The 15753-nt window shown below is 43.1% G+C and overlaps 1 protein-coding gene across 4 annotated transcripts in view; it reads left to right on the top strand.

Annotated features, from left to right (window-relative positions):
* RASA1 (RAS p21 protein activator 1) overlaps positions 1–15753 on the top strand; it is a 1760251-nt gene that overhangs the window by 230422 nt on the left and 1514076 nt on the right. For all 4 annotated transcript variants that reach the window (XM_069627585.1, XM_069627584.1, XM_069627586.1 and 1 more), the window contains exon 3: positions 2546–2681. In XM_069627585.1, the coding sequence (XP_069483686.1) occupies positions 2546–2681 (136 nt within the window). The remainder of the gene's footprint in view (positions 1–2545; positions 2682–15753) is intronic.

Raw genomic sequence — 15753 nt, forward strand, 5'->3', positions numbered from 1 at the left:
TGCATACATTAGCATGAGGTAACAGGAGGGACTGCCCTCTTAGTGGGAGGATTAAGGGTTCAAGGTATATGCAACAAGGGGTTATCCTACCACATACTATTCATGACATTACATTGGTCATAAGATGTCAGACGTTGCTTAGAGGGTCTAATAGCATTAAATACTTTTGGCACCTAAACTCTGAAATATTTTCAATTGAAAGGGTCAGTCTGCAAAAATACAAAGAAACATTTAGTTTCTGTCTAAATAGCCTTGGAGACCTTGTGTTTGCAAGTGCCAAAAATGTTTCACCATCTGTAATTTGTTTTGACGGTCCCAGCACTTTTATTGTTTTGCTTTACACTGAACACTTGCTTGTGTATATGTATTTAAGAAACATGTTAGTTTGTATATCGTTTGCACTGTATTTACATACACAAAAAAAGATTGTTGAAAGAAAGTTAAAAAGAAAATGAAATGGTAACCAAAAAAGTTAACGAACGGCCAATACAATAAAGCTGTTTAGACATAAACTAAATGTTTCTTTGTATTTTTGCAGACGGATCCTGCGAATATTTCAGAGTTTGGGTGCCAAAGGCAAAGGATTTAATGCTACTAGACCCTCTAAGTAATGTCTGACATCTTATGAACAATGTAATGTCATTAATATTATATTGTAGCATACCCCCTTGTTGCAGACATTGGCATAGCTTCTATGGACTGGGACACTCCCAGGCTGTGCACCATTTCCCCTCAGTGAAGACGTACCTACAGTAATGAAGGAAGGCCACCAGACAAATGAACTGTAATCCTATCTCTGTTGCCCTTGTATTTGACAATCCAGAATATTTCCTCTGGAAGCAAGTGCTGACCTATTTTGTTCCTGGGTTGGCTAAGGTGCCTAGGTCAGTTGTACATTGAAGGGGCCCCGTTGGATTTTAATGGATGCAAAAACCTTTTGGGGTTGAAGAACTGGAGAGATAGAGGTATGCCTCAATAAGGCAATGCTATACTCGGTTAATAAAGTGGCTGGATAATGCTAACTGTCACTGAATTTCATTGCACACAAGGGGTATCTAGATGCCACATGCTTGAATACATGGACCTTTGGAGTCAATTTTGACAGAATTAGACTTTTAAAGTGAAATGGAAACTAGACCTTGGTCTAGAACAGGAGGAATATTCATAAGGCATTATTATTTAGAGGGCAACCTTATCGTCCACATTTCTACAGCACAGGAAAACTCGCATAGAGTGGGTTGTAGCTGGTACAGGAAATGTGGGCACAACGTTTCATATATGGTGGTCGTACACCAAAATGAATTTATTTTGGAGCAAAATAGTACAACTGATCAGATTAAAGATTGATTTGATTCTACATGGAACCCAGGGCCATCCTGTCTGGTGGTGTGGATGGAGGCGATTTTTACCCATGATGTTCTGGCAGAACAAAACTGAAAACCCAATGTCTGATTAATCTAACTCTTGCTCATATTGATATTGATATTTTATTTCTATTGCGCTCGTACACAAGTGTTTCATATATAAATTGAAAACGCAAGATAAAGAACCCTTCATCTAGCAGTGGCCTAAAATGTTGACTGAAGCATCTATGGAAACACTCACAGCACCGGTTAGGCCTGTCCTCCTTATGTTTTGGTCTACTTTTATTTATAAAACGGGCGGAGGGGTGGTGTAGGGACGCACTACTATTACGCTTGTTGTACAAAATGTTATGCTGAGTGATTGAACTTAATTTCAGGTGCTCCGGACATGTCCCTGGCTACAGAGCCATACATATACCACAAATAGTTCTTTGAGAACTGAGGACATGTCTGGGTGCTCTTATGGGGACTCTCCCCTTGAGAAGTATTGATTTGAAAGTTCCCAAATTCGTCAATAATGTTCACAATGTTTATTGCAATGAAAATGTAAGTCACCTTTCCATAGTGATACTTCAGAATTCTTTGATACGGTGATAACAGACATGAAACATATTACCATTTCTGCAAGGAAAGTAATATAAGTACAATTCAATAAAGCAAATACTTTTCCAGGTAAATAAAACTTAAAAAAAAAAAAGATTTCCATGTAAATCTTGTAGAAGCTGACAGTGTACAGCTTGCAAGAGTGTTCCATAAGGTGGAACAAATGGTGAATTTTCAATTATTCTCTTGTGACTTCTATGCGTTTTGGGAAAAATGTATCCCTTCTTCAGATAAGCTACTTTTATTTATGCCCATTAATATCAGTCGTACTTTCCTATACCAGGCCACCCCCTAGCCCCACCTAAATAAATCCTATGATTCAAATATATACATATTGAGTGTGTGTGTAACGTCCACCCCTAAATAGAATATTGACACACTATTGCCTAATGTCTGGGCAGGTGTGGCAAACTTGAAGCTGAACTTGCTGTTTGTTTTTAATCTTTTTCTTTCTGTTTTTATTTCTACTTTGTATTGTTGGGTTTTTCGGGATTCTGGGAAGCCAACCTTAGTTGACACAAAAGTCTTAAGTCTCCTAGTGTTCGCACTATTAACTGTAGTAACATTTTTTTACATAGGATAATTGCTATGTGTGGTGATTATTACATTGGAGGTCGACGATTTTCCTCACTCTCGGATCTGATAGGTTACTACAGTCACGTCTCTTGTTTACTTAAAGGCGAGAAACTTATTCATCCTGTACCACCTCCTGAGGTAAGTATTGGAAACATTTACGTAACCTTACCAACTAACAAATCGGTATTTGTCTTTATTATTTTCAAGTCTGCAAATATTTGTGCCTATTTAGTTTTATTTTAGCATTCTGCTCGTTAGCATTTTTCATTTTGAGATTTTACGGTAAGGAATTCCCTAGAAGTTCAGTTGAAATCCATTCTAGCGATTGTGGCGCACAGGAATGCCTTTTTCAGAAACGGTTTTTAATGACTAGATCTTTTCCTGTTCTAGATTTCTAATTTGACACTGTCCACTTTCTCACTTTGTGTTTAATCGCTAATGCTAAGCTCTTTTATTCAGTTTCTGCATGTTTCAATTTAGCCTTCAGTATTTCAGTTTATTGATGAGGTGCCATAGGAATCGTATATCCGTGTTTTGCCAGAGCAATGAATATAATGGTTTGCAATATTTCCTGTTGTGGGCTGTAAGATTTTTTTTTCTCCTTCCCCCCCCAACGGTTCTGAAAGTGATGTTTATTCTATAGTTCCAAATCAGTGAAGCAATTGGTGATGAGTGCGTTTTCTAACCAGTACTACAGTAAAAGATACTACTTCACACATCTACTCCAATTATATATAAATCAGTAATCTATCTGCTTCGGCAACTATCTTTTTGTGAGCTACTAACCTAATGCTATAACTTCTTTTCTTTATTATGTACTAACTACTTCTTTTTAGTGATGCAACTGTTACTATGAGTAAAAAAAAGACTATAGGAGATTCTCATATACCCTTGGACCTATAAAGCCTATGCATAACACACCACACACATTTCTAAACTGAGACAAACACAGGTGTAAAAAAACTCTGTTAAGTTCAAATCTATAAAATTATTTTTATTAAACCTACATCTAGCAGGAGCGGACTAGGTCAATTGAATTCCATGCTAATCGCCATTTCAAGGGCAATGTAAATTGCAGTGAAGTGTCTTAGTTGAGGAGTTGATTTTCATCAAATGATTGCAGCATGACTTCAAAGTTGAAAAACATTTCCATTTTCAAGCATAATGCATTACCGTGGTGGTTGAATGTGGCAAATATGTTCATAAAAGTATTGGAGGACTTGTTTATTTTACAGCACTACCTTGACCCCATGGAACAGCTTTCGTTAAACTCCAGAGCTGTCATCGCCATCTAGATTTGATTAATAAAACTGCACCTGTTATTATAGTTGGTAGTATCCTGTAATTGTATTACCTGCTACCACTGTATACCATTTAGTTGAAGCTATAAATCCTGCTGCATTTTAAAAATGGCACACTCTTATTCAGAATGCTTTAAACCAAGCTACCTCACTATGGTTTCACAGAAGAGTTTCCATGTTTTTCACATTCCGTGATCTAGTTGTTTGTCTGAATTAGTAAGTTTTTTTTTTTACTTGTCAAGTAAAGGGGCATTTCTGTTGCACTATCCCTTTTACATCTACAGGTATCCATGATTCAATTTCTTCATTCTTTTTTTCGGTCATTGGTGTGTAGCTACAGGAGTCGGAGTGGAAACTTCAATAGAGGTGTAGTGTAGGTCAGAGTCCAGCCATGATTCCCATTAAAAATGAAGACCTCACCCCACGTCTTCCTCCTTGTGGCACAGAAAGCATAAAACCCAGACCACGCCTGCATACAGTAGTGAAAGGATTTCATTATAGAATGTATCACTCCTCATTATTGCATAGACCTACTGTCTCTCCTGGTATCAGCTTGCTAGATAGGTTTTTTCTCCAAAGCAACACACTCTTCCCTAGCGAAATACCCATGAGTTGTATAACCTCGGTTTCCCTCATGATCAAGCCAAAGCCAATTGCGCAGTGTGCACATTTTTGTAGCCGAAAAACGCTTACATTGTGCAATGTAATTGGTGACATCAGTCTGCACAACAGTGAGCATGAAGTTAAGGTGTCTTTAGCTGAATTTCAGGGTTTTTGTTAAGTTCTCACCGTAAGGTCCTCCAACTGCTTTTTGTTGATTTTCAAGGGTTGTGTTACTCCATAGATTTGTCCTGCACCACCTGTACTGCCACCCACCTTCTTGGTCATCCGACCCATGAAGCGTGTGTCAGTTGAGGCTTTCACCACCACTTTCCCCCACCACCCCCCGTTGGCTGACTCTCACCCTAATACAGCCCTTTCCATGCTCTACTTTGCTATATTAGACACTCTTGATGCTTTTGCTCCTGTCATGAGGATCCGCCTGAAGCCGAAAGCCAAGTGCAACTCCTGGTACGACTCGGACCTCGTCACCCTTAAACGCAAGTGTAGGGTGGCTGAGAGGAAATGGCGTGCTTCATGTACATCCTCTGACAACCTTCAACTCTCTCTTCCTAAATATCTTCCTTCCCATGCTCTTCGCTCATCAGCCTCCAACTCCCTCAGGGTCAGTCACTTCTCCAAGAAACTAGTTGGTGGTAGATCACTTTCTTCGGCTGGTGTCTCCCTCTGGTACAGCCTCTCTGCCCCCTGAAACTTGAGGAGAGCCATCTCTGGTTCAGGAAGCACCTCAACACCTTTCTCTTTGCTTCTGCTTTTTCTCCTCCTTTCCCCTGCGGATTTCCTGGCTGATACTGAAACTGCACTGATTTACAAGGCCACCCTCTGATCTCGGGCCCCGGTCTCCTCCTCCGCCAGTCGCACACCTGCACTGCCACCCTGACTACCCCTGCCCTTGGGGACTGTTTTCTGTATCCCTACAGTCCCACTACCAGCACTTGACACCTGATTCCTGCACTTACCTTTACCCTTGCACTTGCCACCTGCTGGCCGTACTTTACTATTGTTATTTAGTCTTATTATCCCATGTACTGCACTGTCCCCCATCCCCTTTTCCCTGTGCATTTTCCCCGTTCCCCCTTCCCAGGCACTTGCGCGATCTGAATGACACCTGGCCTAGTAAAATTGCTGTCTGTCTTCCCTCTGCTCCCCCCGCCTCGTCTTGCCTTGTAACACTTGTGTATAGGTGCGTTATGAATGACATATTGTATATCATATCCTAACATATCATTGGCCTGCTCACTGTATATTTTAGAACATTACCAGACCACTAGCCATGGTCAGTGGGCAAAGCCTTCGTTTGTGCCCACTCCATATTTTAAAACACTTAGACCATCGCTCAAAGACATTCATCAATTGCAGACTAATTCTTTACCGGTTTTGACAGTGGTATTGTTATGTATAAAATATGGTAGGCTTTGAGGACTGTCCATTTTAAAACACTACAAGAAAACTAGCCATGGCCTCTAGAACACCACCAGCCCACCAGCCATGGCCTTCGGCTGTGTCCACTGTCCATTTTAAAACACTACCGGACAACTAACATGGCCAGTGAGAACGGCTGACTGTCCACAAGTAAAGGACACGTGAGTGGACAGTGTATTTTTTTTTCAGAGGGTGTACGCTCAATGCCTTGTATTTTTTTGAAGTTGACAAGCTTGCTCAAGTATTTGGCTGCCAGTATTTACTCAGATTGTCATGTGCCCAGTGCAGACGCTTAACCACAATACCACACACACTTGTTTTGCATTGGGATTTTGTTTACCAGGGAATATTTCATTATCGATGTTGGATATGTTCTGAGTTATGCCTATCACTTTGTGGTATATTTTTTATTATGGTAATATTGGTTGGTATTTTATGGGTTAATATATCGTGGTGTTTCGTTGTGGTATTTCTATGGTGGTGAGACTAATTCCAGAATATTGCCTAGTAATTGTTTTACCAGGGTCACTAACAGCAACACATTACTGGCCTTTATACACTCTGGGTAAATGGTTTATGCTGCCTCGTGGTAATTAATGTACAATGCCACAATATGCCCTTTTTGCTGAGTATCAACAATTGTAAGGCATACACTTCAAACACTAGACACTCATTCAGACTCGCTAGCTAAATAGCTACTTTATGTCCAGATATCTCTCATTATGCTTCTGTCTCTTTATGCATATCAAATAAAAGACTAAATGCAACATGAATGCAATACAACTATAGGTTATTTTGAAAAGTTTTTCTGACGCTTGTTAATCTGCTTAGAATCACATGCTGTGCATATAGTCCGACATCAAGTGGTAACCGCAGAGTATTGCATCTAGTCTGTCGAATCGAAAGGGGACGTCGACATGGGCGTGCCTGTAACGCTAGCCCTAATGTGACGTGTAGTGTACCCAAAATCCCTCACGTGTCGAGGTCCCTCAGATTGTTTTTTTTCCGCCCAGCTATTTGGTCGCCTTAATGCAGAGCTCTTCATAAAACATTGCGTTATTGTTATATTTCTCGACCATCGGTCGTTTATTCTCATTGTCACTCCTTTCGACGATTTATTCCTGTTCCACCGCTGGAGACTGCTGACAACAGAATTTCGACAGCTGTTGATCCAGTCGGCGCTGCCGACCACGTGGCCGGGCCTCCTGGCCGACCTGTACAGTAGGGAGAGTGGGGTCAGGGTGGTCATATTCTTTTCAAGAATGCTTTTCCTTTTCCCCTCTTTGTTCCCTTAGGTTGTCTTCCCCTCGACCACAACGAGGCATCCTGTGTGGCCTGTAAACTCCTACGTCCCAAGACTATTAAGGAGCCCTGTTTGAAGCGGTGTGCGGCCTACGGTATGTCACAGGCCGAAAGGAATTCCACCGCCGCCACAGCTGCCGAGTGTGACGAAGGGACTAGCGATGACCAAGACACCACTTTGGAAGCCATTGACCTTACGGCGGAGAGTTCTCGATCCACCGCGTCCGTCCTTGGCCCCGACGGGCACATCCTGGGCCCTGCAATGGGGAAGGCCTTCAAGAGGTCCCTGAACCAATGTGGGTTAGACTGCTCACAATTGTATCGGAAGGTAAGCAAGTGAACCACAACATTCTTAAGAACACTTTAGACGCTGCTGAAACTGCGGTAAGGACCATGGCCCAGGGTAACCTACTAAAACGGCATGCCTGGTTGAGGAACTCCAGGTTTAAGCCTGAAACCTAAGCAGCCGTAATAAACGAGCCGGTTTAGGAAACAAACTTGTTTGGCAAGGCCGAGGACGAAGCACTTGAGACAGCCAAAAGGAACATGAGACTCAAGACTTTAAACCAGATTACCCAAAGACCTTCACAACAGAGGGGGGCAGCTCGTTCCTTTCGTGGGCAATCCCGCTCCCCTCAGAACCAGTATGGTTCAGGCAACAACTGATAATCAGGCCAAGGATCTAACACCACCACCACATATCCACCTAAAGGAAAACGTCATGGAAAGGGTAGGGGCCGGAATTACCCCCTCGAAGCTCCCCGGCCTCAGGCCAGAAATGACCCTCCGAGCCAGGTCCCCTCCCATGTCTCCCCGGTCGGGGGACGTCTAACATCATTCCTTCATGCATGGGAAGGGATATCAGACCAGTGGGTGCTCAAGACCATCACCCACGGGTACTGCATAGAAATTTGCCGACCACCTCAATTCAGACTGCCAAAATAAAGACGCCTAACGCCAGAACACCTACGCATCCTGCTGCAAGAGATCGAGATCCTGCAGGAAAAGGGCGCCATAGAAGTCGTCCCGCTTCTACAGGTAAACAAGGGTATTTATTCGGTGTACTTCCTTGTACCCAAAAAGGATCTCACCATGCGCCCTGTGCTAGACTTGCGCCCATCGTACGAAGGTGCTGGCAGTGGCAGCAGCGCACCTCCGCAGAGAATCCGTTCCGGTTTACCCTTACATCGATGACTGGCTCATAACAGGGGATTCCTACGGAACATGCCTGTCAAACACTCAAGACTATGGACCTCTTATTCAGCCTGGGATTCTCCATCAACGAGAAGAAATCCAGCCTTGATCCCAGTCAAGTCAAACAGTTTCTAGGGGCGCTGATTCGGACAGAAAACTGCCTCGTCTTCCCCTCCAGCAAGAGGGTTCAAAACATGCGGTTTCATATCCCTCAGTGTGTAGCCAGTCGAGAGGTGACGGTACGCAAAGCCATGCGACTGTTAGGAATTATGACATCCTGCATTTACTTAGTTCCTCATACGCGTCTGCATGCGTCCCATGCAAGAGTGGCTCAACAGCCAGTGGTGTCAGGCCAGCGGACAATGGGAAGATCTGGTGGTTGTCTCACCAGCCCTTGTTCTCTCTCTGCTGTGGTGGTCGAGGGAAAACCTCTTGGAGGGAAATGCCTTCACCACCCCCGCGGTAGAAGTCACTCTCATGACGTACGCATCTCTCACGACGTACGCATCTCTCACGGGGTGGGGGCTCACTTGCTTCAGCAGACGGCGCACGGTGCATGGTACCCAGGTGTAGCATCCAACCACATAAATCTGTTGGAGCTGTTGGCCATATTCAATGCACTGAAAGCCTTTCAGGCACAGTTATAGGGCAAGACGGTCCTGATCTTCACAGACAGCACCACAGCCATGTACTACTTGAACAAGCAAGCAGTGCTATGCAAGCTGTCCCAGAACATTTGGAAATGGGCTCTCAAACACAGGATGTTCCTGTTGTCCCAGCACGTTCCAGGGGAACTCAATCTTCTGGCGGACGTGCTCATCAGAGACTTCCCACTGCCCGTAGAGTATGAATGCCGACTACACAAAGACATTGTCTCCAACGTTTTCACACAATGGGGTTTCCCAGAGATCAACTTTTTCGCAACTCTAGCACGCTCCATGCCAAGATGCACCAGGAACCAGTCACCATGGTATTGGTAGCCCCCATATGGACCTGCCAACCCTGGTTCCCTCAAACGATCATGTCCCTTTCTCCTCCAATGAAACTGCCTTGCCCCTACAACATGTTATCTCAGGACAAGGGGGAGACACTTCACCCGTGCCAGCAAATCCTGAACTTGGCGGCCTGGCTCCTGAGGTCATAAAATTCAGGCACCTACAACTCCCTCAGAGATGCATGGACATACTTAGGGAGGCGAGAACACCCAACACCTGATATTGCTATTCCAGTAAATGGAAGCGCTTTGCTTTCTGGTGCAATTCCAAGGGCGTCATCCCATTGACTGCTCTCCCACTCACATTGGATTGTACCTGACTCACCTACTAGACTCTGGCCTGGTTTTTAGTTCCCTGAAAGTTCACTTAGCTGTTCTTTTAGCCTACACTACGTCTCAACAGAAGGTCTTTTGGTGGAAAATACCAGTTAAGGCTTTCCTGAAGGGGGTTAAAAGGATTCATCCCCACATTTCTAACCCGGCTCCCAGATGGTACCTAAATGTAATATTGACTAGATTTATGGGGTCTCCTTTTGAGCCTATGCATAAAGCAAGTCTCAAATATCTTACCTATAAGACAGCCTTCTTAGTAGCTATCACTTCTATAAGGAGAGTTAGTGAACTACAAGCCCTTTCAGTTCTAGACCCTTTTGTTACACTTCAGAGATAAGGAGGTTCTGCACACTCGCCCTCGATTTGCGCCTAAATTTATTTCCAAGTTCCATGTGAACCAATCAATAGAACAGCCACCTTTCTTCCAGAACCCCACTAACGTGGCCGAAGGAAACCTACACAATTTAGATGTGTGCAGGGCAGTCATGTTTACCTGGAAAGAACTAGACCATTGAGAAAGACGAACCAGTTTTTCATTTCAGTGGCAGCTGGTAGAGAAGGGGATCCTGTCTCCAAATCAGCCATCTCAAGGTAGATTGTCAGTTTCATCACACTGTTACACTCTTGCTAAGAGAGAACTGCCCTTCAAGCCTGGAGCACATTCTACTCGAGGCACTGGGGCTCCCATAGCTTTCATTGCAAATGTTCTCCTAAAGTCCATTTGCAAAGCGGAAACCTGGAGTTCTGTACACACCTTTACAAAACACTATTGCCTAAATGCTCCTTCTAGGTCTGATTCTCAGGTGGGACAAGCAGTACTAAGACATCTCTTCACTACTGTTCCTTCTCACCACCCACCTCTAACTCTGGGTACTGATTGCCAATGTTCCCTCTGATTATTTTTCTCTGTGCGGAACTGGTTGGCTGTCGTGTGCACATTATTTTCCATGGGCGCAACTGACTCATGAGGTAAGCCACCTTGTGAGCATGCAAGGTTAGTGAGCTACTGTCTCTGAATAGAGTTTGGAAAGGAATTTCCACTTCCCATCCACTGCAATTCCTTACAAATCTGTGTAAAAGTTGCATTTTACAACACGTTTTTCCAAACACATCGGCAAAAAATTATTATATGCTATTATAAAGACAACTCATCAATCATTCAAAGAAGTCAAGATCTGCCTCAGTACCTAGCAAAATTACTCATGTGCAGAGGAAACTGTGTTTTTAAGCCACTGGAAAAACCCCCATTTGTATTAAAAAATACACATTGCATAATTGATGTAGCTGTCAAACTATTCAGACAGAATACCATATTTACAGATGGGATAATGGCAACGAAAGGGAATGTGTCAGAACACATTCTAATAGCAGTTTGTGTGCCACTATAAGTAATCCAAGGGCCAGGCTAACATGCATAGTTTGTGTAAGGATGGGGAATAATAATTACATCAGAATAACTGCACCTCAGAATATGATGGTCAACATTACTTGGCCTCCGTTTACTATCCAAATTGCATTGTCCTGTGAGTTGTGACAACACTTACTTAAAACAAGCCTTATAGCTAATCAATTTTTACTCCCTAAAAATAGGAAAATGTGCCCAACAGAAATGGGAAACAATGAACACATGGGAGCCTAACCCCCGTTTCTACCCACAAAGCTGCACTGATATGTTTTCAAGTTAGTTACCAGCAGAACAGTGGCATAGAAAACAACTCTAATAAGATTGCTGCCCGACCTCAAGAGGAGTTTTAAGAGGAAAGAACATATATTAATAATCATAAAATATTCATAATGGCAAAGCTAATTACTTTTTTACTCTCTGAAAAATAATTTGAATCCAAGTAGGGAGTAAATCCTTATCAGAGCCCTGCTTACAACCCTGACATAGGAAGTGAAATGACAGGGCTCATGATACAGCCCATAGTTGTACCCTCCCTTCCTCACCACAGCCAAGACAAAATTAAACAAGTGCCTTACTGAGGTTTCTAATGGAGCCTGTTGAAGAAAATCCCATATATATATGTGCCTTTTAACTTAGTAGCAGCAATGCTCATCAGTACAACAGTTTGAGTGCCTTCTTCTGTAACCAGGGACCTCTCTTCTGTAATTCATTATCACTTAAGTTGCAGGGGGGTGCTTAAGTAAATAAATGGAAGAACACATTATATAGAAAAGCTTCAGCAGCGGAGCATAGATGGAAACACAAGGTGCCGTTTCCTACCCTTCAACAAACATAGTTCCTTCCCTGTCCCGCTGAAAGGTGTGAGTTGGTTTTTGAAGTTTGCTGATTTGTTCATCACCAAGGAATGTTCTCTTGTGCCCTTCAACCTGGACCCTGGCAACACCTGGCTTCTGTGCTAGCCTCCAATACTAGTTGAAAGAGCACTGTAAAAAGTGAGGGATTGTAGCAGTAAACACTCACTGGTATATTTGCATACCAACAATACTTTGCAAGCAAAACATATTTAATGTCTCATGATATTATGTGCATTTTAAGACAATGGGCCTCATTACGAGTATGCCGGTCGGGTAACAACAGGTCTTACCTGGCGGGCGGAACGGCACCCGCCTGCAGATTTGGCCGGTAGCATCGCCACCATTGTGAATGGTGCAGGTGCTACCGTCCTCCCCATTCCCATCGCGTCCAATGGGACTCTAATGGGAATGGGGAGTAATTTTTTCCTGGCAATGGGCAATTACCGGGACCGCCGGGGCTGTAATGCCCCGATAATTCCCCATTGAATGACTCTGGCCATTTTTACAGGCACGGTTACCGCCAAAGTCATAATGAGACCCAGTGAGCCTCATTTTAACTATGCCGGTCCGGTAACAATGGTGCCGGGAAGCCTACTGGCACTGTTACCGGACTGGCACAGTACGACTCTGGGCGGGTGCTGTCCCGCCGGCCAGGGTCAAACCTGGCGGGCAGAATGCCCCCCACCCGTAGAGGTTCACTTAAGCACCAGCACTGTTAACGGTGCCAGTGCTTCCGTGGTCCCATTCCCATTGAGTTCTATGGGACTCAAATGGGAATGGGGATTTACAATTACTGGTGCCTGACTTCCGGAACGCCAGGGTTGTAATCCCCTGGTGTTTCCGGCAAGCCAGGCGCTGGTAAACGTTTTACCGGCACGGTCACAGCCAGACTTGTGATGAGATCCCATGTCATCAATCGGCATGTACATCATTATTTTGCAGTGCATGCAAGATATCTTGCAACATACCCCACACCTACAACGCTATAATATTTAACAAGTTCTCAGTGAAGCCGTTTCTGTATACCATCAAGTTACCATATAATTTGTTAGTCTATGCCCAATGGAACTCTGAACACTTTGAAAGGATGCAGATTTTGTGAAAATCATTCAACTATCTGAATATCCGTCACCCTAATATTATAGAGGTTTAATACTAGGCATAGTCGATACCCATTTTCCCTTGCAGGCCAAGAAAATGATATTGCAGTGTTGCTCTCCACCTAGAGGGTATTGTTAGCAGTGTTAAAAACTTGTGTGACATGTACAAAGAAGAGGAAGCATCGGATGAGGCTACACATCCAAGTAGACTGCTTACCCGAAGTCAGTAAACAATTTTTGGCTGATAGTTGGTTTACATAGTGTGGGTGACGCTTTTGGTGAGGCACCATGAGCTACAGAAATTCTGGTACTTTATTCATGTTAAATAAAATCTAAAACAAGTGGATGTCGGTACAATTTTGGTAACCTTTCGTAGAGCCAAAAGAGGAAGAGTCTAGGATGATATCTAAATGTGTTCTGGGGCACAGGTTAGAGTCATAAGGTAAAAGCATGGTAGAGCCAAGTATCAGAGTTATGGCTGGGGAGGGAACGTTATTTGGTCAATGTGTCCAGGCAAATTTTTGTTAGATTCTGCTGTTCATGGAGCCACTTTTTCAGGTGATGCTTGCATAGTAGGGTCATGCAAATGATCTATACCAAAATATTAAAATTATTTAGTTATTTTAAGAGAAGGCACATGTCAGGTAATTGTTGTGGCTTGCACCTTATTACATCTTTTTAGTTAGGTGAGAATTGTCTGTGTGCGCTGCTATAAATCTTCTAAGCGGCACCAAGAAGCAGGCTGGGCAAGAGCACATGCGCACAGCTTAGAGGGAACATTGCTGCTTGCTAGTCTATGCAGAGCATGTTATTCTAAGCAGATTAACAAGGATCAGAAGACATGCATTACTCACCGCAATAGCATTTCTGATGATTGTATCTGCTTAGATTCACATGCGCCCACCCTTCCTCCCCTCTTGGGTGGAAGGAACATAGTATTAAGACGTCTTTCTTTCTTTTAGGTACTCACTCACGATAGTCATTAGACTCCCTCAGGGCAGAAAAAATACAATTGGAGTGACCTCAACGTGTGAGGGATTTCAGGTACACTACACGTCACATTAGGGATAGTATTACACGCACGCCCATGTCGACGTCCCCTTTCAATTCTCGAAAGACAAGATGCAATACTCTGCGGTTACCACTGGATGTCGGACTATATGCACAGCATGTGAATCTAAGCAGATACAATTATCAGAAATGCCATTACGGTGAGTAATGCATGTTTTATCGAATAAATAGAAATATGTAGGTTACACAGAGTGGCACTTATGCCCACATAATTCACAGTGCGAATACATTGTGAACATTTTCAATGATTAGCTGTGCTCCGTCTTACCAAGTGCCCTTGAAAAACGTAGAACTTAGCAAGAAATACACTTTGAGAAAAGAGAAAAAAAAGCCATGGCATTCACATAATTGCGGGTTTACATGCACGTTTAAACATCTGAGAACTTGAAATGATTTTATTTGGCTCTGACTAACTGATCAACAGTCAATCCAGCAATTCCTCACCTAGACTGATATTTACCCAGATATGTTGGCGATATTTCTGACTCAGCTTGACATGGAAATCTTAATCGGCCTTCTTGTCTGTCCCATCCACGGTCCCTTAGATAAGGACTGCTCCAACATCAAACGGCCTCAAGCACTGAACTCTGTCTCCCTGCCAGTTAACTGGCGCCTCGTCTCTGAGCGCCCGAAGATATCTCTGCCCGACTACACAGACTCACAGTGCTTTTTAATAAATCGTTCTGTCAATCAGGAAAAACCCCCCCCTTTGCCCGATCATTCACCTGAAAATGCCACATGATTTCATTGCTGGATGGCAAAAGATACATCGCCTTGCTTCCTGCCTTAACAATGCCTCGTTTTATTAGAGAGGACCGATCTTCACATTTTCAGCTTACCACACAAACTCAGACTGCACGTTTAAATTCCCATTCTGAAAAGCATCATGCATTTTCCAAAACTATTTTCAGGTTATTCCAAATAGACTAATTTGTATCAAATGTTATTTAGTTACTGGGGTTGGATTAGTATTTGAATATATTAGTACTGGGTTTAGTGCAACTATATCATCCTGAAATAATTTGCAATTTTAAGCATGTGCTCTGTGCATGGGGAAAACATGTGCCTTGAGCATTTCTCTATGAGACTCACGTTCTTAAATCCAGAAACTAGTTTCTCCCCATAATCCCCCTATTGCAGTTCAAACCCATGCTAACATGTGCATGCTAAAATGATGAAGCTGAAATTTAGTCAAATTGCTAAAATTCTGAGCTCCTACCGCTGCTCCTACACAGATTTCTATGTTTAAAAGGGGTGCACCTTTTATACTTTGCCAGCATATTTATTGGAACACTTAATGTCTCAGGTTATTTTTCTCGTGTTCATTACTTTTTTGTGTGGTACCCAATAAACATGCACAAAAACAGCTCTGCCATTGGGAGACAGGAATAAGAGCAAGACATGTTTTTTCTAGACTGAATCTTGAACAAACCTAGGTCATTGGCTCACTGCATTCCTCTTAGACTGCATACAAATCTAGTTTAACCCTTTAGGCTCCTGCTTCAAGTAGATCAGTCAGTGTATGTATACAAAAGAAAAACAAGCCTCCATCAGACTCACTAGATGTGACATCTGCTAGGAAGAGGGATGTGGAGCTCCGGCTACTTCAGAAG

Source organism: Ambystoma mexicanum, chromosome 6p, assembly GCF_040938575.1.
Source record: "Ambystoma mexicanum isolate Mex_15411 chromosome 6p, UKY_AmexF1_1, whole genome shotgun sequence".
Classification (NCBI taxonomy): Eukaryota; Metazoa; Chordata; class Amphibia; order Caudata; family Ambystomatidae; genus Ambystoma; species Ambystoma mexicanum.